Source organism: Phocoena phocoena, chromosome 11 (genome assembly GCF_963924675.1).
Source record: "Phocoena phocoena chromosome 11, mPhoPho1.1, whole genome shotgun sequence".
NCBI lineage: Eukaryota > Metazoa > Chordata > Mammalia > Artiodactyla > Phocoenidae > Phocoena > Phocoena phocoena.
The window spans coordinates 24486783-24510988 of NC_089229.1; the positions used below are offsets into that span (position 1 = coordinate 24486783).

A 24206-nucleotide genomic window follows, 5' to 3' on the forward strand; every position below is an offset into this window, starting at 1 on the left:
CATTGACCCATGTCTCTGAGCCAGGGGCAAGGCAGTATGGGAAAGACAAATCATATTTTTTTCAGGATGGACGGTTTTCTCTGTTTCAAGAGGCAAAGCATGTACTCGTTGATTCTCGGTCAGTTGATTCTCAGTTCTGCTCCACAGATCTCTATGTTCTGACAGTACGTTCATCAACATTGATTTTTGGCATGACACGTATTTATATTTTTCCATATATCAAGTGTATTTAGTTGTGAGAGGCTGCATCCGGAACCACTAATCCTAAATGTTGCTTTTAATTCAAAGTGTATTATAGAATTTAATAATTTTTAATCCTAGCTGAATTTTTTATTAAGCCCACAAGAGAATCAAGACAAAAAGATGGTGTATATTTGAATATAACTGGGCCCAAAGTAGACATGGAGTAAATGGTTTTTTGCATTCAATCTAAATATGGTCCCATATCACCAGCAGCATCATTTCAGGGTCTCTATTCCTACAAGACAATGTAAAAGAAACCTCAATAAATTGGACCAGCTACAACACTCAATTCTCTTATTGTTCTATAGACATCATACAATTGCTCTCTGGTTCTGGCAAGATGATCTATATTCCATCCTCCACACGTGACTGGTCTATTTTGTCACCATGCTTCTCTGATTGTCAACTGCTCTGCTGAGAAAATGAGCTCCCCCTCCTATCTGGTATCCATGACTCCAATTCATTTGTATCTGCCCCACATGTACTTCTTCCGGAAAAAAAAGTTCCTCATAAACTCATATGCCCACCCCACCTGTGTCCAGCTTTAGATTAAAATACATTAATCTGCCTCCACTAATTAATATGGTCCTCTTAAAAGCTGCATTTATATAATTTCAAAGTGGATGCCTGTTCTGATGGCCAAAAACTGGAAGCTCATGGAAGGCAAGACCCACTCCTTGGTGTGTTCTGTGACTCCTCCCTCCCTCTGGACAGAAATATCTGGTACAGGGCTCTGCACACAAAAACAATGAATATCACTTACCACATCGTGTACAGGTCAATGCTAGTGAAGGTAAATCACTGAGGGGGTTTTCTCCTGCATGCTAATATATGCTAATGCAAGGAAAATCAAACAATTTTCATTTGTTATTGTTGCCCTTTAGCGATTCATTATAATATGAACCTCACTGCCATCTGGGTATTTGCAGCAATCAGTTGGGGATTCAATATTTCCTTCCAACCCAAATACTGAAGTGAGGGAAATCATAACATGAATTAATGATCAGTCGGCTAGGAAAATACTGGAGGGCAAAATTACTATTCTTAAGGCAAAATACAAAATGAATTGGACTTTAAAATTTGTTCATTTCAAATTACTATCTTGGTACAACAGTAAAGGAGTGCTAATGGTACAAAATGAAAACTGGAAGATGCTAGGAAAACCACTAAAATAGAAAAGTAAAGCATAACTTCTAGTAATAAGCAGAGCTGAGATGAAGACTACCTGCCCATCTGGATCAACTAAGATCATCTGGTTAGGGGTTGCCATTGCCCACGGTGACATTACTAACTGATCACTGCAGCACCTTTTCCAGTGTTTCCATACAGAAGTTCAGAATTCTTCTCAGGTGGCTACCAGCCATAGATTGAACGTGTCATAAGTGATAGTTTGGATTATCACTCCACAAACATTCACACCCCTCTTCCTTCCTCTACAGGCAGAGTCTAATTCCCTGCCTCACTGGTATTGGACTTGGCCATATGACTTGCTATGCCTAATGGGATTTAATGAGGTCTTTCTTAGGCCTCACGTGTGCTTCTGTGCTTGGTATTGGTCTTGTGCTCTGGTTTATATCCTGAGAACAGCAGGCCCCAGGTAGCCACAGCCTCTTTAGCCTGGGTCTCATAACAAATGTACACAGAGTACACCTGAACTCAGCCTGCAGCCTGAAGCAGAACACATGAGACAAGTAAGAGAATGAAGTCATGTTGTTCTAGCCACTGAGTTTTAGGGTCGTTCGGTACACAGTATAATTTTGCCAGTAACTGATTAATACAGCATTTTAGATGAAACTTATTTGTTATCCCTGGCCTAAAAACTGGTAAAACAAGAAAATGTCTAGGATAAAGTAGACAGACGTTTCAGAGGTAATACGGGGCCATTATGAAAAAGAAATAGCCATGTTGGAAGCCATGTCCAGCCATGTTGAATCACAGTCTTAAAGTTTTCAGATTTTAGTCTTATCCATAAATAAATCTAATTCACACAGCCTTCAGATTAGGACAAATGAGGTTGAGAAAAATTAAATGGTTTGACAGGATCAAGGTATAAGTTGAACCCTCTTCATTATTAATATTGCATTCTCTTTGTAGCAAAACAATAATGTGCTTCTAAGAGGACTGCCTTCCTGGCATTCTGAACCAGGGAGAACTGAGTTGACGAGCAGTGTCAAGAGAAAAAAGCGGCGACGAGCCCCTGCTGCCAGACTGCTCTGCTTTGTCCCCTGGGAACCTATCTATGGGGACTCTAAGGAAGGCCATGCACCCAGTATGAGATCCAGGCCACGGTCCGGAAATCTGATGAAGCAAAATCCTACTAGGCATGAAGGCAATAAAAATAAGGAAACAATACCTTGGCATAAAAATCCATCTGATGGTTTAACCTCAGGGCAAACCATTTTCAGGTTGGAAAACAGTCTGGGCCACCTATTCTTCAGGAGAGTGTCATGAAGGAGATGATTTCAGACACGAACTCTTCAGCTAAGGCTGACTTAACCTTAACCAGCAGAGTAAGCTACTGCGTATAGGTGTGATTTCAGAGGCTTTAGGAAGACTGTTCCCACCCCCATCAGGTTAAAGTTAACACTTTCATTCCCTTTGGCTCAATGCTCACCTAATACCAAGCAAAATTAGATACTGTTATTCCTAAAATATCCTTCTGGAAGTAAGGCTCCTTAGAACCTACCTAAGTGTTTAGCACACAAGAAGCACTCAATAAATACTTCTTGAATAAATGAAAGGGCAAACGCACAAGTGATTGTTCAATATGTTACTGCTGACCTGACTTAGAGGTTTACATTATAGTTTACTAACCAACAAAGGCGTCATAAGTAAGAAAAAACATAGCAGTAAGGTAAAGTTTAAATTCCACTAACCTCTCATTCATTCATTTAACAAATATTAATATCAAATGCCGGCTATGTGTAAGCAATGTGTGATTTCCTGTAGACAGAGCAGCAAATCAAATAGCTAAAGTCCCTGCTCTCAGGAAGCTGACAATAGTTTAATAAGAGAAACAGTTCAAACATGCACAGGCACACAGGCACACACACACACACACACACAAATATATAAGAACTAATAAAAAGGACAGGGAGCCGTATGAGAGTGTAAGAGTGAGTACACATTTTAGAGGATCAGAGAAGGTCCCTCAAATAAATAATCCCAAAAGGTCTCATTTGAATGTGTGAACTGGAAAATAAACAGACATCAGGAAATACCGTATTTTTCACAGAGCCCTACATCTGAAATGCAGCAGCAGATGGAGTATCATGTATGTATGTACAGTGAGCTGAGGCCCCTATATTTTAGCAGCTAGATCCTAAGAACCCATCCTCTCCCAGAGGTTCCCCAAACTATTGTCCTTTTTAAGTTAAAATCTCTATAATTAAACCTCTGAAACTTGATTACACATGACATGTATTACAATTTTATAAAATGCCTAACATTCAAACATACCAAGCAAATAATCTGTGTATGAAGACAAAAGATCCATGGTGGCAAATTCTGGGATATTCGGTAATGCCCGTTGACTAACTTTATCAGTTCTATCATTTGTCTTTCCGATAAGTCGGTTGATTGCCAGCACAGCCTCACTGACCTAAAATTAATGCACAATTAGAGTTCATAAATGCAAGCTTTCTGATTCATAGATTATCCATTAGGTAAATAATGTGAAAAAGCAAATTCATAAAATAACATTTGGTACACATTAGGGAAAAAATAAAGACAAACTGAAAAACAATATGTGATCCCCCAACATGTAGTATATACCATAGTCAAACAAATCATGACTGTTGACAATTTAATCAATAAATAAGTCATTTTGAATAGGCTACCTCCTGTAGCTATGACAGATACTTGCCAAAATGTGTGTCAAATATGTGCACATGTGTTATCTCCCATTATTTTCATTAAAGAAAAGTGGAATCAAACCAAGTCTGGCTAATAGCGATTAAAAACACTACACATATAAAGAGCACTGCTAATCTTTCCAAAAAAACATCATTGGTGCAAATCCCAAAGAATGTGATATTTTCCTTTCTCTTGTATCAATACATTGTTTTGCCTTAACAGATGTGACGATAAAAAGAAGAGTTAAATAAAACTCACACCAACCTGTGCAGCAGCTCTTATTGCAATCCAGGCAAATAAACTGTGCATTTCAGATTGATTTACTGTTGGTTCTTTAATAGAACTATGCCTTCCGGGAAGAGCCTAAAAAATATGGCAAATGTTTTATGATAAAGATAGGTAAAGATATCATAAAGTTTCGTGATAGATTTTCTCATCTTCTGAAGATGAGATTTTAGTGGAACACTACATGGCCATTAAGTGTAATAATGTATATTCATCTATTGACATGAAAAGGCATCCAAACTACCTTAAGCAAAAGAAAAGTATAGGTTACAAAACAGCATAGGCATAATATGATCCCGTTTTCTAAAAGCTAGGCACACACATATGTTCCCTGTATACACAAGCAGAGAAAACTGTCAACAGTGGTTACCCCAGGTTTTAAGGGTCATTTAATTATTTTTATCTTTTTTGTGATTTTCTAGATGAGCTTACATTATTTGAATAAAAATAAAATAAACACAAACTGCATTTTAAGTAAATGTTATTTACCATCTTAATAGAGGATCTAGAAATTGAATATATCTTGTGTGTAAAGACGTCAGAAACAAGAATATTACTTAAAGGTTTTTGGTAGGCATTTGCTATCAGTTTTCTAACTACAAAACTATTAAAGGGATGACTGTAATCATAACGTTCCACAGAACAGCAAAAAGTGACAGTGAACGGAGATACGTTTAACATGGGACGGTGTGTGTGTGTGTTCAGCTTTTAAATATAAAAAAGTCAATAGTATAGAAGTAAACAGAAACTCCACCAGCAACATAGTGTCTGTTTTACATTTTTTAAGTATTAATAGTCAATTTTAAAGATTTAACTGATCTGTAAAAACTATTCAATTAGATTGCTTGTTCTAATTTTTGATGGTCATATTTTGGCCGATTTTTAAAATCTTCAACAAAACTCCAGAATAAAACAAGCAATAACAAAAATATCTTTCTTTTACTTCTGGCTATAAGCCTCCCAAGGAAAAAGAAATGCAATGAATAAAGCTAATGCCAGAGCAGGAAATACAGTGCACAAAGGTGGCCCTGGCCCAGATCAAGTGTTAAGCTTGGAGGTAGACAGATGATACCTGGAGAGATCTTCCCACGGGGAATCTAAAATCTAAGCAATATAGTCCTGTCCCAAATATGGAGACCCCAGTCGCCAACTGTAATAAAACTACTCAGGCTCTGGTGTAGCCATTGCCAGCTTACTGACTATATAAGCTTGGGCAATTCACCTGTTTAATTCTGGAAACAAGGTTAACAGGCATTGAGTGAAGAATATAGAATAACATTAAATAACTATATTGTAAGAACAATCAGTGACACACACATTCAAAAACGAGAGCTCATTCTGAATTGAGAGGAAGGCTTTATTGAGGAGGGATTGAGAGGTGTTCAACATTGAGTAGGAGATACTAGCTTACGCAAACAGGTAAGAAAAAGAAAAAAAATGCATCTAGATAGGAAGTGAAGAAGTTAAATTGTTTTTGTTTGCAGGAGACATGATGCTCTATGTAAAAACTTCCAAGATACACACACACACCCCTCTAGAATAAATAAATGTGTTTATTAGCAAAATCACAGGACACAAAACTCAATACTCATAAATCAACTCTATATCTGTATACCAGCAATGAACAATCTGAAAGTGAAATTAAGAAAATACCTGTTCACAATAGAAATAAGCTTAACAAAAATGTACAAAATTTGTACACTGAAAAGTAAAAAAACATTTTGAGAAAAATTACTATCTAAATAAATGAAGAGAGAGTTCATATTTATGAATTGGAGGATTTGACATTGTTAACATGCCAACTGTCCACAAATTGATCTATAGATCCAACACAATGGCTACCAAAATTCTGTTAGTTTTTTGGCAGAAACTGACAAGCAGATTCTAAAGTGTATATGAAAATGCAAAAGACTCAAAGTGAAAACAATTTTGAAAGGGAAGAAAATAACTGGAGGGCATGTACCTTCCAATTTCAAAAAACTTACTACAAGCCACACAGTAACCAAGACAATGGATACTCACATAAAGGTAGATTTATGGATCAATGGAATAGAATTGGGAGTCTAGGAATAAATATTTGTATTTATGATCAATAAACTTTTTGACAAAGGAGCCAAGGCAATTCAGTAAAGAAAGATAGTTTTTTCAACAAATGGTGCTGAGACAAATGGATATCTATGTGCAAAAATATGAATTTAGAGCCTTACCTCACACTTTACTAAAAAGATTAATTCAAAATGGACCATGGACTTAAACATTAAAGCTATAAAACTTTTAGAAGAAAACATATGAGAAAATCTTCAACATCTGGGGTTAGGTAAAGAGCTACCAAAACCACAAAACATAAAAGAAAAAGATGATAAATTGGACTTCATTAAAACTAAAAGCTTTTTTGTTTCCAAAGACACAATTAACAGTATGAAAAGACAAGCCACAACTGGGAAAAATATTTGCAAATTATGTATCTGATAAGGGACATATATCTAGAATATATATTTAAAAATTCTTACAACTCAGTGATAAAAAAAGATAACCCGATTTAGGCTATGGGCCAAGGATCTGAATAGACATTTTCCCAAAGAAGATATACAAATGGCTAATAAACACATGAAAAGATTTCAGTATCATTAACCATCAGGGAAATCAAAATCACAATGAAATATTACTTCATACCCACTAGGATGGCTATAATCAAAAAGATAAATAATAACAATTGTTATCAGGTATGTGGAGAAGTTGGAACCCTCATACACTGCTGGTAGGAATACACAATGGTACAGCCACTTTGGAAAACAATCTAACAGATCATCAACAGTCTAAACAGAGAGTTGACATTTGACCTAGCAATTCCATTCTCAGGTATACACCGAAGGAATTGAAAACATATGTCCACATAAAAAATTTGTATATGAATATTCAAAGCAGCATTGATCATAATAGCCAAAAAGTAGAAACAATTCGTATGTCCATCACCTGTTGAATGGATCAAGAAAATGTGGTATGGGCTCCCCTGATGGTGCAGTGGTTAAGAATCTGCCTGCCAATGCAGAGGACACAGGTTCAATCCCTGGTCCGGGAAGATCCCACATGTCGCGGAACAACTAAGCCCGTGTGCCACAACTACTAAGCCTGCACTCTAGAGCCGTGAGCCACAACTACTGAAGCCCACACACCTACAGCCCATGCTCCGCAACAAGAGAAGCCACTGCAATGAGAAGACTGCACACCACAAGGAGGAGTGGCCCCCGCTCATCGCAACTAGAGAAAGCCCGCACGCAGCAACAAAGACCTGCCAGTGCAGCCAGAAATTAATTAATTAAAAAAAAAAGATACACAGAAAATAATGATCATATTGTATAGAATTATACTATTCTTTTCACTCAAATCTTATTTGTTCAATCTCTTAATTAATTATAACCACCTCCCTAGAGAAGGCCCCAAAGGTGATATACTTCTATCCTAGAATCTTATTAATTTGCATTGCAAATTGCTATGGAAAAAAATATTTTTGTTTTCTCTTATTGGACATAAAGATGTTTATCACACCACAAAAGTAAGTTTTCTATGTAATCATTTTGATGAAAAAAAAAAAATAGCTGCTATCCACCTAAGGCAGCAACCATATGAGTAGTTCAGCTGACTGAAAGCTTATTTGCCTAAAGGTTTTAAGTCATGTTTATGCTGCCTCAAAAATTACAGATTTGACGTCAAAATTTTCTGGGAAGATTTTTTGGTGGGTCAGAGGATTATTTAATAAGAATGAAATATATAATGCCTACTGAAACTTAAAGAATAAAAAACTAGACATTTTTTAATAAAAAATAAAAACAAAGTTACTGGGTTCATCCACCTCCAAACCACCCAACCTCCTGCCCAGAGTATCTCACTCTGTCTGGATCCTTGGTACTCAAGTGTGGCCCACAGACCAGCAGCACGGGCATTACCCAGGAGCTCCTTAGACGGGCCAAATCTCAGACCTCATCAGGATCACAGGATCCCTGGAGATGTTTCTGCCCCTTATTTGGAAGTGCTGCTTGAGGGAGTACATGCCTCTGCCACTCTTTGCACGCTCCCTCCCAATCCATCAAATCCCACTTTCCAGCTCTTTCCACCACAGTCATTCACAATCCCACCAACCAGAGTTATTTCCTAATCCTAAATTTCACCACCTAAAGCACCCCCCAGCCTTCCTTCACTTCCCACCTTTCTTCCTCTTGCTTTCTTCCTTTCCACGTTTATTATCTGTCTCCCTCCACTGAAGAGTAAGTGCATGGAAGCAAGCACTGAGTTTGTCTTGAACCTTGCTTTATCACCTTCCAGAGTACGGCCTGGGTCATAGTACGTGCTCAATAGATATGGGATGAATGAATGAATGACTCTTTTCAAAAGGTGATCTGTTTGCAAGCCATATCAGTGGTGAAAACCATACATGTCCATCTGCTTAACCAATATGTCATTTCCTGCAGTCTCCTGATCAATACTAATGACTTATTTATATACACCTACATTTCATGGATAACATTTTAACAGGCAAAAATGTCCACGTGAAATCTGTTTCCAGAGTCTTCTGTAAAAATATCGAAGGAGGTATCTAAATATGAGTGTGAGCATTAAGTAATGAATTAATTTCTTCAAGTCACAAAGAAAAAGTTTCTTTATTTCCACAGCACAGTGCTAGCAAAGTAAGCAAGTTCAAAGGCAACATACTTTAAATTTCTAATAAAATTGTTTGTTACCTTAGTAAGTGTTGATGGTGATGCTGAAAGTTTGCTCTTTGGCTTCCTCATGTGCAAAAATAATAGGGCTATTTCGAGGTAGGAGTCTCTTATCAACCTAAAATGATACAGCATTGTACTTATTAGATAGCTCACCATTCATAATCATTTTGCATCTTGTGTCAACAATTTCTGAGAGAATAAAAGGCAAAAATAGGCAAAACCAGCATCTGTTCCAAACTCATCCTCTTTTCAGAGCACTTGTGGCTTAGACACGGGCATCTTTCTTCCTACTGAAATTGAAAGCTCTTGAAGAGAGCTGAGCATTCTACCTTGTCCTGTGCTGGAAATACTCCATGCTATGACCACAATGCAGCTGAGCATCAAGACCATTCTGGAATATTCCAGCACACAAGGCACTAAAGAAGTGACAGTCAAGACTGGAGGAACCTGCCTGGAAAACCAGACCTCTCTCTCTACTCTCCTACACTAATTATAATAAGTTCGAAAGAGACACATAGAGTTATGCTGAAAGCTGTGATTCGGTATGGGTTAGGTCTGTGTATTCACTATCAAACCTGTCAGGTGGGACCATTTAAATCAGCGCAGTTGTAATAATGCTGGCTTATTCTCCATCTTAAGGTGACTTTTATACAGAATTGAGCTGGCCAGCCTTGGTACTGCTGAACCAGAGTGAATATTCACATAAATCCCTTCTAGATACAATTTCACATCTAGTGGAGGCTCCTGTAACCTGGGACTGACAGGAGATCAATCTGTGTACAGACTAGAAGCGATTTACAGTCCAGTACATCACCATGCTAACCGCCATCATCAACCATCACTGTAAATGAGGCCTTGGAGCAGAGCCAAGAGCATCAAGCTTGAAAAGGAAGTCAGTGAACCTGTTGCACAATGGACCCCAGTGAAATAGCCCTGCCGCGGGAAAAGGGTGCCCCAGTCGCCCCAGCCTTAAATAGTCAATGTACTACCAGAACACGAGTCTCAAACCCAAACGCACATTGTCATGATAATGGAAAGGTCTTTTTTTTTTTTTTTTTTTTACCTTGAGTTTTGATCATGTCTCAAGCTTAGCTGTATAGCTTCAAATAGACTCTCAAGTTGCAAAGTTGGAGATTTCTCTTCCACCAATATTTGACATTCTATTTTGCCTGAAAGAAGAAAAGGATATACAAAGATGGTTTTTCCTTTTTCTATCATTTAGAATTTCAGAATATTTTATGCAGGAAATTTGGAAAACTGAATGTGCTGTCCTTTTTGTCTGTCCATCTCCTGTTTCTTGCTAGAAGGTAAGCCAATGGGGAAGGAGTTGTTGCTTCCTTCCCCAGGAAGGCTCCCCCTGCCTCCTTTCACTTTCCAGACACAACTGTTCTTATCATCTTACTTTCCTCTCCATTTCCTTACTTTGTGCTCCCACTTCCTCCTGTAGCACATTCCCTTTATCTAAATCCATTTTCTTCTTTCTTCTATCATTGCAGGTATCGTAGAAAATACCTTTGCTAAGAACAAACCCTAGAAAGTCAGCAAATGCTTGAAAACCAGCACGGATGATGCAAACACTCTCGTTTGCACACAGCTCCCACCCCTCATGGTGAGCCACAGCCTTCAAATGCAGGTGCTGGAATGGTACTTCTGTAGCAAGAAGGGCAGGAAAGGCAAATCTTACAATCACTATAAAAAGGATTCACAGTTTCCATGCAGCATATGCACAGGGCACAGAGCCACCTGGTGTTAAGTTCACGTCTGGACTTACAGATAGTTATTTACCCAGACTACACCTCATCTGCCAACTGGGATTGGTCATGCCTACCTTGTAGTGCTGTTGTAAGAACTGGCAATATGAGATGTAAAACACCAACTACAGTGCTTAGTATCTAGTAGATGCTCAATAAGTGATACCAATTGTCATCATCATTTTTCTCATGGCTAAAATAAAATTATATGAATGTATTATGCAAATGTGTGTTGTATATAAGTTATAAATATAGATTGCCATAGCTATTTAATTTAAATGGGTATGTATCTTTTATAGAAATTAGCTAAAACGCTTAGCTAAGTAATGAAATAAAAAAATATCTTCCAAGCATTCTTTAAGAAACATTATTCATAGCTAACTGGCTGATGCTGAGATTTTTGAGTCAAACATGAAACTCTGTGTAAGGAAGGTCAATTGTAATTATAAAAGAAACGAAAATGGAGTACTTTTTTCCTTTCTAGATATAAACTTAAAATACGCAGTGTTCTCTTTATCCAAAACTGAGTTTGGCAGAGATACCAAGGTGTCTGTCATCACCAAGCCCTTTGTAAAATCAGTATTTTGTATAATCAGTGACCAGAGTTTTAAGAAGCCTTTTGTTCATGGGAAAAAAATAATCCTCAAACTTTATCATAGTTCTGACCCTAAATACATCTTACCTTTCTGAAAAAAGATTTCAGCTTCCACCTCTTGTTCTTCTGTTCCTGATATCTTGGCGAGCTTCAAAGCTATTTCAAAAAGATGAAGGGCAGGTAACCACTTTGAGGGATCCTTCTTTTTACTGGTATAATATACTTGCTTGGCCACTGTATGTCCTAAAAGAAAGACAGTTGTATGAAGAGGGAACAATAGATATACAGTATTCATAACAAACCTCCCAGGTACCAGACTTCTCTCACAGTAGGTACAACTGAAGAACTCTGGGAGGGCGTTCCCTGGTGACCTAGTGGTTAGGATTCTGGGCTTTCACTGCAATGGCCAGGGTTCAATCCCGGTCAGGGAACTGAGATCCCACAAGCCCTGAGGCATGGTCAAAAAAAAAAAGAAGAACTCTGGGGGTCTTTAGTTCTTAGCATTGAAGAAATGCTTTAAAGAAACACAATACCCAAATATATCAATGAACTATAAACAATAGACCTTTGAAACTCTGTCTTTGATAAATTTCAACATTTTCTCATTTTTAAAATGAAGGATAGTACACCTGAAACTAACACAACATTGTAAATCAACTATACTCCAATAAAAATTTTTTAAAGATAAATAAAAATAAAATGAAGCCTTTCAGTTCTAAAATTTCAAGCCTCTCAAGCCTCTTTCAGTTCTAAAATTTCATAATGCTCTACATAACAACTTTTGTGTTCCTAAGATGAGGTTGTTAGTAGGGAAACAACTGGAAGTTTTATGTTGTTACCAATAAAATTTGCATATATTAATAGGCGGTAATTTCTATTCAGCTCTATAGCGGTTGCTCGCATTGCATATTTTGTCATCCCAACTAGTTGGCAAACCCATTATGGACAAAGGCCACATGTTATACTTCTTATGCGGTCCCATCACTACTTAACATAATGAAGGATTGTTGCATTGTTGAAGAGGCATTAGATTTAATTTCTAATCACCTCAAAGACAGACAGACATTTATTTGACAAATATTTTCTGAGTGCTTAGGCACCGGATAAAAAACGAGAAAATTGAAAAATAAGAGCTAAGTTTCATTAAGTACTTCCTACATGCCAGATACCATCCCAAGTACTTAAGCATTATCTCATGCAGTCCTCCCAACTCTGAGTAGATACCATTATTATGCTCATGTTACAGAGGAAAAAGCAGTGGCACGGTGAAGTTTAAGTAACTTGCCCAAAGTCACGTGACTAGTAAGTAGCAGGGCTGTGATCTAAACCTAGGCAGTCCAGCTCCAGGGCCCATACCCTAAACCATGACACTGCAGTAACCCCTTAAGAGAGAGACCGTGGAGCTTAGTGTCCAACAAGGAATGAGAACGGCCAGACAGGCAATCAAAACATGGTGTGGTTGACTGTGTGACAGTGAAAGCACTGGACACCGTGGTAGCAGGTTACAGAAGCCCTGGCCAGACCTGGGAAAGGTCAGGGATGTCTACTCAGAAAACACAGCTGTCAAGGCCAGCAGCTGATGATCACTTTATCTTTTGGTAAGTTTAATAAAGAAGAAAAACGCTGAGATAAAGAGTAAAAGGCAACTGGGGGGGAACTGCATTAATAGAATAGGTTAACAGGCACGGTAGAGCAGTATGAACAGAAAGGCAGTGTAGGATTGCAGAAGGATACAGCTGCTGAGTTGTAGCTGAAATGCTGGGTACAAGCCACTCATTGGTGCTACCGTGTCATCTGAGGCTTTGAACAAGTCCCTACATGCCTCTGAGCCTTGAGGCAGCAGAACTAGAAAATATCTGAGGTCCCTTCAAGTCCTGAAAATTTTAAATCCAAGATGCCATGCCCTATAAAGAGTTTTCAGGAAACCTAGGACGTTTTGTAAATATTTAGTTCAGGAATGTGCTATATTAGTGGGAAGACAGTAGAAAAAGTATCTTTCTCTCCCCCATCCCCGGTCCTTTATCCAGAGAGAAGTTACAGAGTCCTTCCTCTGGACAAGGCAGGATGGTAGCACTTTACTGAGAAAATGGAGATGAAGAAATTGAAGCCTTTCTTCCCCGGGCTTCCTAGGAGAGTAAGGAGGCCAGGCATGGAACAGTGAGAATAGCTGACACCTACAAAGCTCTTAGAACTAACTAGCTGCCCTTCTAAACATGTTACATATTCCACTCAATTCACCTCAGGGCGACTGGTACCTTTCTTATTTACATTTTACTAGACAGGAAACTGACACGCAGAGAAGTTAAATGATTTCCTCAAGGGAACTGGACCAGAATTCTTTCTCCAGAGTCCATGCTCTTAAACCCCAACAATTACCAACTGCAATTAGATCTTAGGCCAGAAGGATATGCTAATACCATTTGTCCCATACAGTCTCACATCTCAATACATCTCCCATTCTTTTTTTTTTTTTTTTTCTCTTTTCTGGGGTCATGTTTCATTTTTTAAATTAATTAATTAATTTATTTTTGGCTGTGTTGGGTCTTCGTTGCTGTGCGCCGGCTTTCTCTAGTTGCGGCGAGTGGGGGCTACCCTTCGTTGTGGTGTATGGGCTTCTCATCACAGTGGCTTCTCTTGTTGCGGAGCATGGGCTCTAGACATTCAGGCCTCAGTACTTGTGGCTCGCAGGCTCTAGAGCGCAGGCTCAGTAGTTGTGGCGCACCAGCTTAGTTGTTCCACGGCATGTGGGATCTTCCTAGACCAGGGCTCGAACCCGTGTCCCCTGCATTGGCAGGCGGATTCTTAACCACTGCGCCACCAGGGAAGCCCATCTCCCATTCTTATATGTCTTGCTTACTGTTTCAAATTATACTACAGCTGTTTATTAATACAAGACAAAAATATCAAGTCTTTTCATGTCATTGAGGCACTTATATACATGTACAATATGTACTATATATGGACTACATGCAAGACAGTGCTATATAATATAGTACTAATGTATAATAATAGTACTTGAATCATCTTCTAGATTTTTGTTAAAATTAGAAAAAGAATTGTTACAGAAATTATTGACTTTTCTCTCTCTCCTAACTAGATAATAGGCTCTTCGAAGGCAAAGATGATGACTCCCTGTTATATTCCCACTCCCCAGCACTATTCTTGAACCTTTCTTCACTCCTATTATACAATCAGTAATCTACTTTTTCAGCTAATAAGGAAGCTCTAGGTTCAGTCATTAATGGAAAAAAATAATCTTAAATAACCATGATGCTTATTTTTTGTTTGTTTTTTAAAAATAATCTCGAAATGTCTTTTTCTGTAAGAGGCGTTCACGAAAAAAAAGAATTTTTTTAAGTGGCTCTATTCTTGCAATGAAATCTATACTATCACTCTAAAGGAAAACTGTCGAGAAAGCATCAAATCAGATGATTTTATGCTTCATAATATTGAAGTGCTCCTTTTTGCAATAAACATCAACTCTGTGAAAAAGAAGTTGTGAAACTGACGTTGTTTTGACAGAAAAGTTGCTTTCGGTTTTTATTCTTTAAGTTGGTATTTAATATAATATAACAGAAAGCAAGCTGTTCTGCTTCAAGTTGAGTCTAAAACACAGCAACAGTATTGCCACTGAGTGGTGACACATCTTCAAGATTAGTAAGGCAGGAAAGCAGAGGATACATTTAACACAATCTGTACAATTGAACACAATCTGTACTTTAAGTTCTTGTAGAAATCAAACATACTGGTAATATAACAAATTGTGGACCAAAGATACGGAAAAATAGCTCTCATGGGATCAGCGAGCTGGAAGGAATTCCAGAGGTCAGCTATGCCAGCCTAATTTCATAAATGAGGAAACTCAACAATATAGGGGTGAACTGCTTTACCTATGGTAATAAAGTTCGTATCTGATGATGGTGATGATGATGATGATGAAAATCATATAATAATAATGATCAATGCTAGTCATGAGGGGGAGGAGCAGAAGGGGAACAAGGGAAAAAATTGTGGGCAGGTGATGGTTTGAGCACACTTCTGTTGCCCTCCCTTCCCCACTCTAGGCCAATCACCTGCCTCTCCTGAGCTGAGCAGCTGCTGGTACAGGAGGCAAATGGGTCCCAGGAGGTGAGGGGTAATGTTTCAAAATGTGGGTTTTGTTATTATTCAGGTATGACAAGGTCAACAGGTCAGGAGATGACCACCATCGATTTGCTCACAGTTCTCAAGAGGAGGGAGGGCACACCACGCCACACAGGGCCACACAAGGAAGCACCAGGGTCAGTCAGGAGGTAGAAGGAGAAAGGAGAAAATGTGGGCACGAGCCTTTATTGTGTTTTTTGTGGGAAAGAGTGGGTGGGTAGGGTAAGCAGACTAAGGTTTAGGATTGGCTAGTCTGTATAATTTCAGTGGGCTCTGCTAGTAGTCTATACCTGCCCCTGGGGTGACTGGGGCAGAAAAATAGTGGCCCTGAGGGTAAGAGCCCAGCAAAGAACAATAAAAGAGCTCAATAAAAGTTCAGGGTGTAAGCTCTGGAATGGCGAGTTTGCATATGAAAGACATCCTCACAGGAGTGTGGTTTGCTAACCTCTAGGAATTGGCTAACTCTGGGAGGGGAAGTCCCTCCCTGGTCAGCAAGACTCCTGATGTCAAAGCATCAGAAATACTTTTTTTTAAAAAGGCATGATGAATATAGGTTAGAACAGAGAGAGAGCTGTTACAAGATTTTCTATCCTCTGTGATAGACAAGAGCCTTGGAGTTAGAGGTAGGCAGCTTTGGGTCAAAGATGAGAGACAGTGTCCTAGAGAGAGCTTGAAGCAATGTCTGTGAGCTCCTGAAAAGGGCAGCAACACTGGCTGGCTCCTCCTCCTTGGTTTCCAAGGAGCTGTAAGCCTCTGGCTTACTGGTCTACCTGCTCCAATCAGATCCCCTCTTGGCTGGCTCCCGTCTATCCTCCACTCTGTTCTTCAGCCAGCAGCCAGGGTAATCTTTGGAAACATAAACTGTCCCCTGCTCACCCTCTCCCATTAGGCTGTCCCTAGCCCTCTCTGCTCTGTCTATACTGGTCTCCTGGCAGTTCTGGAACATGTCAAGCTTGTCCTGACCTGAGAGCCTACAACTCACTGCTCTCTCTGCCTCTACTGTGCATGACTTCACTAAGCATATGCTTAACATACGTCCAGGGTTAAATACTACTTCCCCAGAGAGGCCTTCCCCAATTATTCTACTTAAACAGGCATCCCTCCCTTTGCTGTTCTTTATCAGCAGATCTCATCCACATCATTTACAACACTAAGTACAATTTATACTTACATACATATACATAATTCATCATCAGACATAAGCTTTCTATATCCTTGCTGATTTCCTGTCTAGTTGTTATCAAATACACATCTTATTTTATACAATATTTACTGGATTAAATTTTATAAATATTATAATAATAAATTAAAAATTAAATGTTTATTGTTATAAATATTATAACAATGTATAAATATTGAATATTAAAATATTTTGTACATTTATAATATGATAAATGATAGAATATGCATTCCTATATATGATTTGTTTAGTTGTGTATTTCTGTCTCCCAGGCTAAGAAAAGGAACCACATCTGTTTTTTTTTTTGTTGTTTTTTTTTTTTTTTTTTTTTTTGTGGTATGCGGGCCTCTCACTGTTGTGGCCTCTCCCATTGCGGAGCACAGGCTCTGGATACGCAGGCTCAGCGGCCATGGCTCACAGGCCCTGCCGCTCCACGGCATGTGGGATCTTCCCGGACCGGGGCACGAACCCGTGTCCGCTGCATCGGCAGGTGGACTCTCAACCACTGCACCACCAGGGAAGCCCACCACATCTGTTTTAATCTCCAATAGCTTCCCAGGACCTCACAGGGAGGCTGGCACATGGTAAGTGATCAAAAGCTATTTGTTAAATAAATGGAACCTGGCTATTCATAAATACTGCCCCAGATAAATGCACTCACGTGACAGCCTCGCTGAAAATGACTTAAACTTTTTCATCAGTGACTTGAATGTAATATATGTTTAAGTGTTCTTACCAATTCTCATTTTTGTTTTGGCCAATAACATGACATGAGGAAGATAGATATTTTTCAAAGGCAGTAATGGACTTGCATAGTCAGTGTTTGATATAGGAAATTCAATTGTTTCTCCAAAAGTTAGCATCTGTAAAAGAAGCACTGGAATGAGTAATTAGCTCATGTGGTACGCTGTAAGAAAAGACAGAAAAGTAAGTTTCTAAGTCTTGTGGACACAAAAGCACTCTCACCTGTTCAATAAGAATGTTGTGAGACTGAGTCAACAAATAGAATTTTTCTGCTTTCGAAGAGGGAGTTTCCTTGAATTTCTCGGCTTTTGTTAAGTCATCCAGTAAAAGCATGCTTCTCACCAGTGTTAAATGAGATCGAGGAGAAATAAACTCACGTCCTTCAAGCAACTGTATTACATCCTATTAAAATAAAATTATTCCGTTTGATAGTACCATTCACAATTCACTGAAACAGGGGCCAGATGTATTGACTGTTATGCATTCAGTACCTAATGGAAATTTAAATTCTCTCCTTTTATTCTAACTGGAATCCTCTGGTAAATATCAATGTGAATTAGGTTTCCTTCTTACCTGAAGGTTTTTTATGATGTCTGCTTTTAAGTGCTTTTCTTTTAGGCCAATGATTACAGCTTGCATCAAGAATTCAGCCTGTAGCTCCCTGTCGCCTGCACTTTTTGCTTCCACACACACTTCATTGATGAGGCTCACACAATCTGTTATATCGTTTTCTAAAATAAACAAATGCAGGTACTTAAAATGCACTGAGAAAGTAAGAAATTATATGTGCAGGATATTCTCGGTGTTTATCACAGGAATATTGTATAATACAGAAGAAGAGGAAGATGTAGAGACGGAAAACAAGACTGCATGAAACATTGAAAATAAATGTGCTGTAATTTACGAGAAGTACTTTAGGGTATTCAAATGCTGCAAAAGTAATAATGATATTCCATGAAATAATTTAATTTGGGAGATGGGTAGAGATGGGTGAATAGATAGGTTTACATATAGATAACTATTAATCACTGCAAGAACTCATATTTATATGTGCCAGGCGATAATCTAAGAACTTTAGAAATTTAACCCATTTAATTCTGGAAATAATCCTATGAAGTAGGTACCACATTTCCATTTTCCAGAGGAGGAAACTAAGGCCTAGGGGGGTTAAGAAATTTGACCAAGATTACACAGCAAGGAAGTGGTGGATAGAGTATTTGAACTCAAGTGGGGGGTGGCTCCAGAATCTGCACTCTGGACCCCTGAACTATGCTGCCTTCCTAGACGACAGGAAGGCGTGTGCATTAGCATTCTGAAATCTCCTTGCCTGCTTTGCATACAGTAATATATATGCCATTTGCAGTGATACAAGGGACTGCTGAAAATGATTATTCTCATTTAATAACTTGAATTTTTTATTCTGGAAACAGATAAAGCTAAGAAGTTATAAAATGTTAATGGTATGATAAAATACATCCCAAGAAAACCTCTGTTACCTAAATAAAATTAAATTTTATGAAAAGTTTGATTAAGGAGATGGAAATAGGATATTTGTACCTTTCACGATTCCAATGCCACGAATCTGGGCAACAAACGCAGTCACCAATGCTAAGCGGCACCTCAACCACAGATGAATGTTGAAATATTCTCGAGAATTTAGGGAAATGGGATCTAAAAACTCATTATCATCTGTACTTTCAGTGGCCTAAACAATATTAAAATGATGGTTATCTTTCCATTTAAAAATGTCCAAGTTCTAGCCTAATGCTAAATGTAACATAAGTTAAGGGAAGCAGCGATATAATTTAACAGTATTAAATTTTAATTTTAGAAATTATTCTTGAACATTCTATAAAACATAAAAAATACACAAGAAACAAAAATCACCCATAATCCCATGCTCCTCTATTAACACTGATCCTCATATAAGTGCTTTGCAGCATTTCTTTCTCTCTGTATATTCACTGTTGAAAACTAGCTTTGCAGTCTGAATTTTTCATTGCAAATTGTGTTATTATCAGCAGTTTCCATACCTTCAAAAATTTTGTGACCATCATTTTAAAGGCTGAAAAATAATCAGTAATACTGGCTAATGTTTACTGAGTGCTTATTATGGGCCAGGCACTGTGATACATGCTTCATACACATTAGTTCACTTAATCCTCCTGACAAGCCCAAGAGGGGTTATTATTATCTCTATTTTTCAGATGAGAGAAGCGAAGCCTAGGAAGGCTAACTATTTGCTTAAATGTCATCATATTTTGGCAGAGGCTGGGATTCAAGCTTGCATCTTTCTGAATTTAGAGCCCACAGTCTTAATCTACTACATTACACTGCTATGTGCTGCTCACATCCCAAACATATATATTTTATGATTTACTACCCTCATTATTACACTTTATAAAGGGAGTGGCCAATGTTCAGAGCTACTGGGAGGGAGGTGACAAAGGAACTTTTCCAGGGAGCAATCAATCTTAGACACTTCATCTAGAACAACACCCATTTGTTCTAGGAATTTCCTGCTACACATCTCTGACAGCTCATCATCTCCAACCAGTCAGCAATACCTGCTATCAAGGAGCTGTAACCTGGACTTGACAGGGGCTGGAACGTGACAGACAGGTGAGGAGCAGAGGGGGAGGGGGAGCTGTTTCTGAACCAGAGTAAGAAGTGAACAGAGACCCCGAGACAGGCTGGTGATTAGAATGGGTACACCACGTACTTGAGGAGTCTAGTGTTTAGATTAGAAATACAGAAGAAATACCCATCAACATACCTTAATCTCTGCCTACATTGCTTTTATTACTGAAAAGCCAAGTCATGCTTAATCTAAATCAGGGTTTCTCAACCTCCGCATGACTGACATTCTGGGCCAGATTATTGTTGTGAGGGAAATGTCCTGTGTGTTATAGGATGTTTAGCAACATCCCTGGCCTCTACTCAGTAGATGCCACTAGCACTCCCTCTAGTTATAACAACCAAAATGTCTCCAGGCACTGCAAATGTCCCCTGGGAAGCAAAATACCCCCCCCCCCCCCAAGTAACAAGCATTGCTCTAAGTAAATTTTCAGAATCAGAATCCTTTTTAGCCTTTATACTGCTTTTACTGTGGTAAGAAATGAGTCAATTAGTTTTGCTTTTTTTTTTTTTTTCCTGCGGTACGTGGGCCTCTCACTGCTGTGGCCTCTCCCGCCGCAGAGCACAGGCTCCGGATGCACAAGCCCAGGGGCCATGGCTCACGGGCCCAGCCGCTCCGCAGCATGTGGGATCCTCCCGGACCGGGGCACGAACCTGCGTCCCCTGCATCGGCAGGCAGACCCTCGACCACTGCGCCACCAGCGAAGCCCCAGTTTTGCTTTTTTGTAGTGACATTAGATAGTAGCGATTTTATTAGTAAAGCTTAAGCTTTATTTTATTTATTTTAAAGTGAGCAAGGATTCTATGTGCTGAATCTTTATATTTTAATCCTAAACAACCCTGTTGTTATTAAATTACTTGGTCTAATCAAAATCCAGTGAAATTTCAAAGAACATGTGACACCAGTTGTCAAACAGACTTGAGGGCTTAAACGCAGAAGAATTTAACTATGAGAAGGAAATAGCACAAGGTACTATTAGCACAAGGTAGGAAACAGCACAGGTGGGAAATAGCACAAGATAGGAAATAGCGTAGGTGTCACACTGGTAATGCTAAAGAAGAAATAAAATCAAAAGTGAAATGAAGAGCAAGTCATGCGAAACAACTTTATTTACCAGTGACATCAGATCTAGAATACAAGAATGATACATCTGGTGGGACTTCAGTCACTATTACATCCAGTCCCATCAATTCCCAAATGAGATTACATAATTTAAAAAAATTTTAAGGAATTTGCCCAAAGTATACCAGCTAATAAATAGCATCAACGGGGCTTAAACACAGATCTTTTTACTCTAAATTCAATGTTTTTTTCTTCTTTACCCCTTTGTTTCATTCAAATAGTTATACAATTTCCTAGCATGCCAATAATTATTGCATAAAAAGTGTTATCAGGATAAACGTTAAATTCATACATACATAATCTCCTGGAGAGATGGAATTCTCTGTGTCATCTTCTACTACCTTCTTTTTAAAAAGTTTTGAATCCTGGAGAAGTTTAAGTGTGGAAAATGCTATCGCAGCACTAAAATAGGGAATATGTTTTAAATGTTATTAGTATGACACTCGTGGCATTTGTATGTTATTTCCTAAGTCTCTTCCTCCAAAAAAACCTCCCCATACTCCCACCCATCCCCAAAACTGTTAGATGCCCCTTCTACGTGCTCTAATAGCACCCTGGCCTTTACCATAAGGTGATACTTACAGCATTATTTAATTGCCTGTAAAACTGCTCTATGTTTGTCTCAGCTAATTTGTCTTATCCCCTGCTGACACCCAGCATCTAGTAGCTTGGACTAACAGGAGCCAAAAAATATTTTTAAATGAAAATGAGTGAATGAAAGAATAAATGAATGAATGAATGTTTCCAAGATCTAAAACAAAATTTACTGACAATCTCATTAATAAAATGAGCACACATGTATTTTACATACATCAGGATGTGGTTCTCCAGTTTTCTGACATTATAAAACTGTTCTGCTTAATGCTGTGCACTTGGAAACTCTTAAGAAAAATTACTGCTCAATCAGTATCTAGCAGTGCCAGGAGGGAAAGGTACTTAATGCAGAAAATAGAAGCCAGGAGATAGTAATTCTCCTCACTTCCTGTTGTTCAGTATGTAAATTTTTCTTCACTTTAAACCATCACATCCTCCTTCCCTGTAGAATGATAAATGTATAATTGATGTCACACTTTTTCAAAATATTTTAATAATATATGTTAACAGGTTCCTTCATTTGAAAATCTATTCCAAAACAAAATTCAAAATATAGAATAATCTGTGTACCTGACGATGCTTATTGCAGTGCTACTTCATAACACAGAAAGACTGAGTGAAAGCCAAACGGACAATGTATCCTTTATCTAATGCCCCACTAGATATCTCCACTTGAATAGTGAATAACAATCACATTTAAGAGGTGTTATGGGTTAAACTGTGTCGAGGTCCTAACCCTCAGTGCTCATCATGCATCCTTATTTGGAAATAGAGTCTTTACAGAGATAAACAAGCTAAAATAAGGTCATTTAGGGTGGACCGTAATCCAATATAACTGGTGTCCCTATAAAAGGGGGAAATTTGGACAGAGAGACAGACATGCACAGAGGGAATATGATGTGAAGACACGCAGGGAGAAGACAGCCTGTGACTGGAGTGATTCATCTACATGCCGAGGAACATCAAAGACGGCTGGCAAACATCAGAAGCTACAAGAGGCAAGGAAGGGCGCCCCGCAGAGCTGCCAAAAAGAGCAGGGTCCTGCCGACACCTTGATTTTGGACTTTCAGCCTCCAGAACCGTGAGACGATAACACTCTGTTGTTTTAAGCCACCCAGTCTTGGGTACTATGTTGTGGCAGGAAACTAGGATAGGTTAAAAGCAGAGCCTCTTGCTTCCACCTCCTCCACCAAACCTACTCCTCTCCCCTGTTCTCTATCCCAGATAGAGGGCCCAGTATCATCACCGCCTCCTCTTTGCCTCACACTCTGTGTTCAATCCATCAACAAGTTCTGTCAACTTCAACTTCAAGATCTGGATACCAGCCAGCAGCTCGTCACGTCCGCACCTCGTCCACTGCCAACGCCTCCATCCAAGCCACCGACATCTCCAGACACCCATGGGAGCTTGCTGGCCAGCCCCTGGAGTCCTGGTCTCTATGAAGAGACCACAGTGATCTCTCTTCAGGATGTGAATCAGATCACGACACTTCCGCTGTACTGTTCCAGAAGCCTCCTGCATCCCTGGATTACGGTCAATACACCACCTCCTTTGGGTCAGTTAGTGAGGTTTCTAGCCAAGAAGATGACCAGCCTCATCTGGGTCCAGGGATGCTTGCAAGAAGGTAGTTAGTCTCTGTGTGTAGGCTCCTAGAGTATGTACATATGCTCAACTCTTAATTACATTGTTAAAGCCTTTTTTGTATGTATCTACACATTGTATTCAAAGATATTTTCTCTCTTTTTTCCCCTCAACTTTTTTTTAAAAAATGATAACTCGTATTTACTGTACTCACCACCTCTCAGGTGCTGTGTTAAATGCTTACTGTGAATTAATTCACTTAATCCGTACCACAAACCTACAAGGTATGTACTGTTATCATGCCTATTTTATAGTTAAGTTAACTGAGGCCCACAAATGTTATGTGACTTGCCTAAGGTGACTCAGCTAGCAAGAGGAGGTAGGATCAGAGCCCAGGCCACCGGCCCCTGAGCCTGCAGCACCCTTAATCATTAAGCTACAATGTGGCCTCTTTCTTTTCACAGTTCTAACAAGCTTTGGCTTTGTTTATACCGGCACAGTGTTACTCGTTGCCGCATTTGTATTACCATATGGGTATTATCGGCTGCACCTTTTACAATATAAAAGGCGCTCTTTGTCCAGTTTAATGCCTTTTGCCTTGCATTCTACTTAGCAGACTTCATGAAACGGGATTATTATAAGGATATTAAATATGGTATTTAGTCTTTCACGTGCTCAAAAATATGTATTGAGCACCTGCTATTGGCCAGGAACAAATCTAGGGGCTATGGATACAGTCCCCGGCCTCACTGAGCTG

At 38.9% G+C, this 24206-nt stretch overlaps 1 protein-coding gene across 2 annotated transcripts in view; it reads right to left on the minus strand.

Moving 5' to 3' along the window:
- The window catches only part of CFAP54 (cilia and flagella associated protein 54), a 297839-nt gene that overhangs the window by 72604 nt on the left and 201029 nt on the right, over nucleotides 1–24206 (minus strand). For both annotated transcript variants that reach the window (XM_065887671.1, XM_065887669.1), the window contains 10 exons: nucleotides 21571–21676; nucleotides 19072–19219; nucleotides 18088–18245; nucleotides 17737–17916; nucleotides 17507–17633; nucleotides 11535–11690; nucleotides 10165–10270; nucleotides 9120–9216; nucleotides 4363–4461; nucleotides 3703–3844 (listed from right to left, as the gene is read on the minus strand). In XM_065887671.1, the coding sequence (XP_065743743.1) occupies nucleotides 3703–3844; nucleotides 4363–4461; nucleotides 9120–9216; nucleotides 10165–10270; nucleotides 11535–11690; nucleotides 17507–17633; nucleotides 17737–17916; nucleotides 18088–18245; nucleotides 19072–19219; nucleotides 21571–21676 (1319 nt within the window). The remainder of the gene's footprint in view (nucleotides 1–3702; nucleotides 3845–4362; nucleotides 4462–9119; nucleotides 9217–10164; nucleotides 10271–11534; nucleotides 11691–17506; nucleotides 17634–17736; nucleotides 17917–18087; nucleotides 18246–19071; nucleotides 19220–21570; nucleotides 21677–24206) is intronic.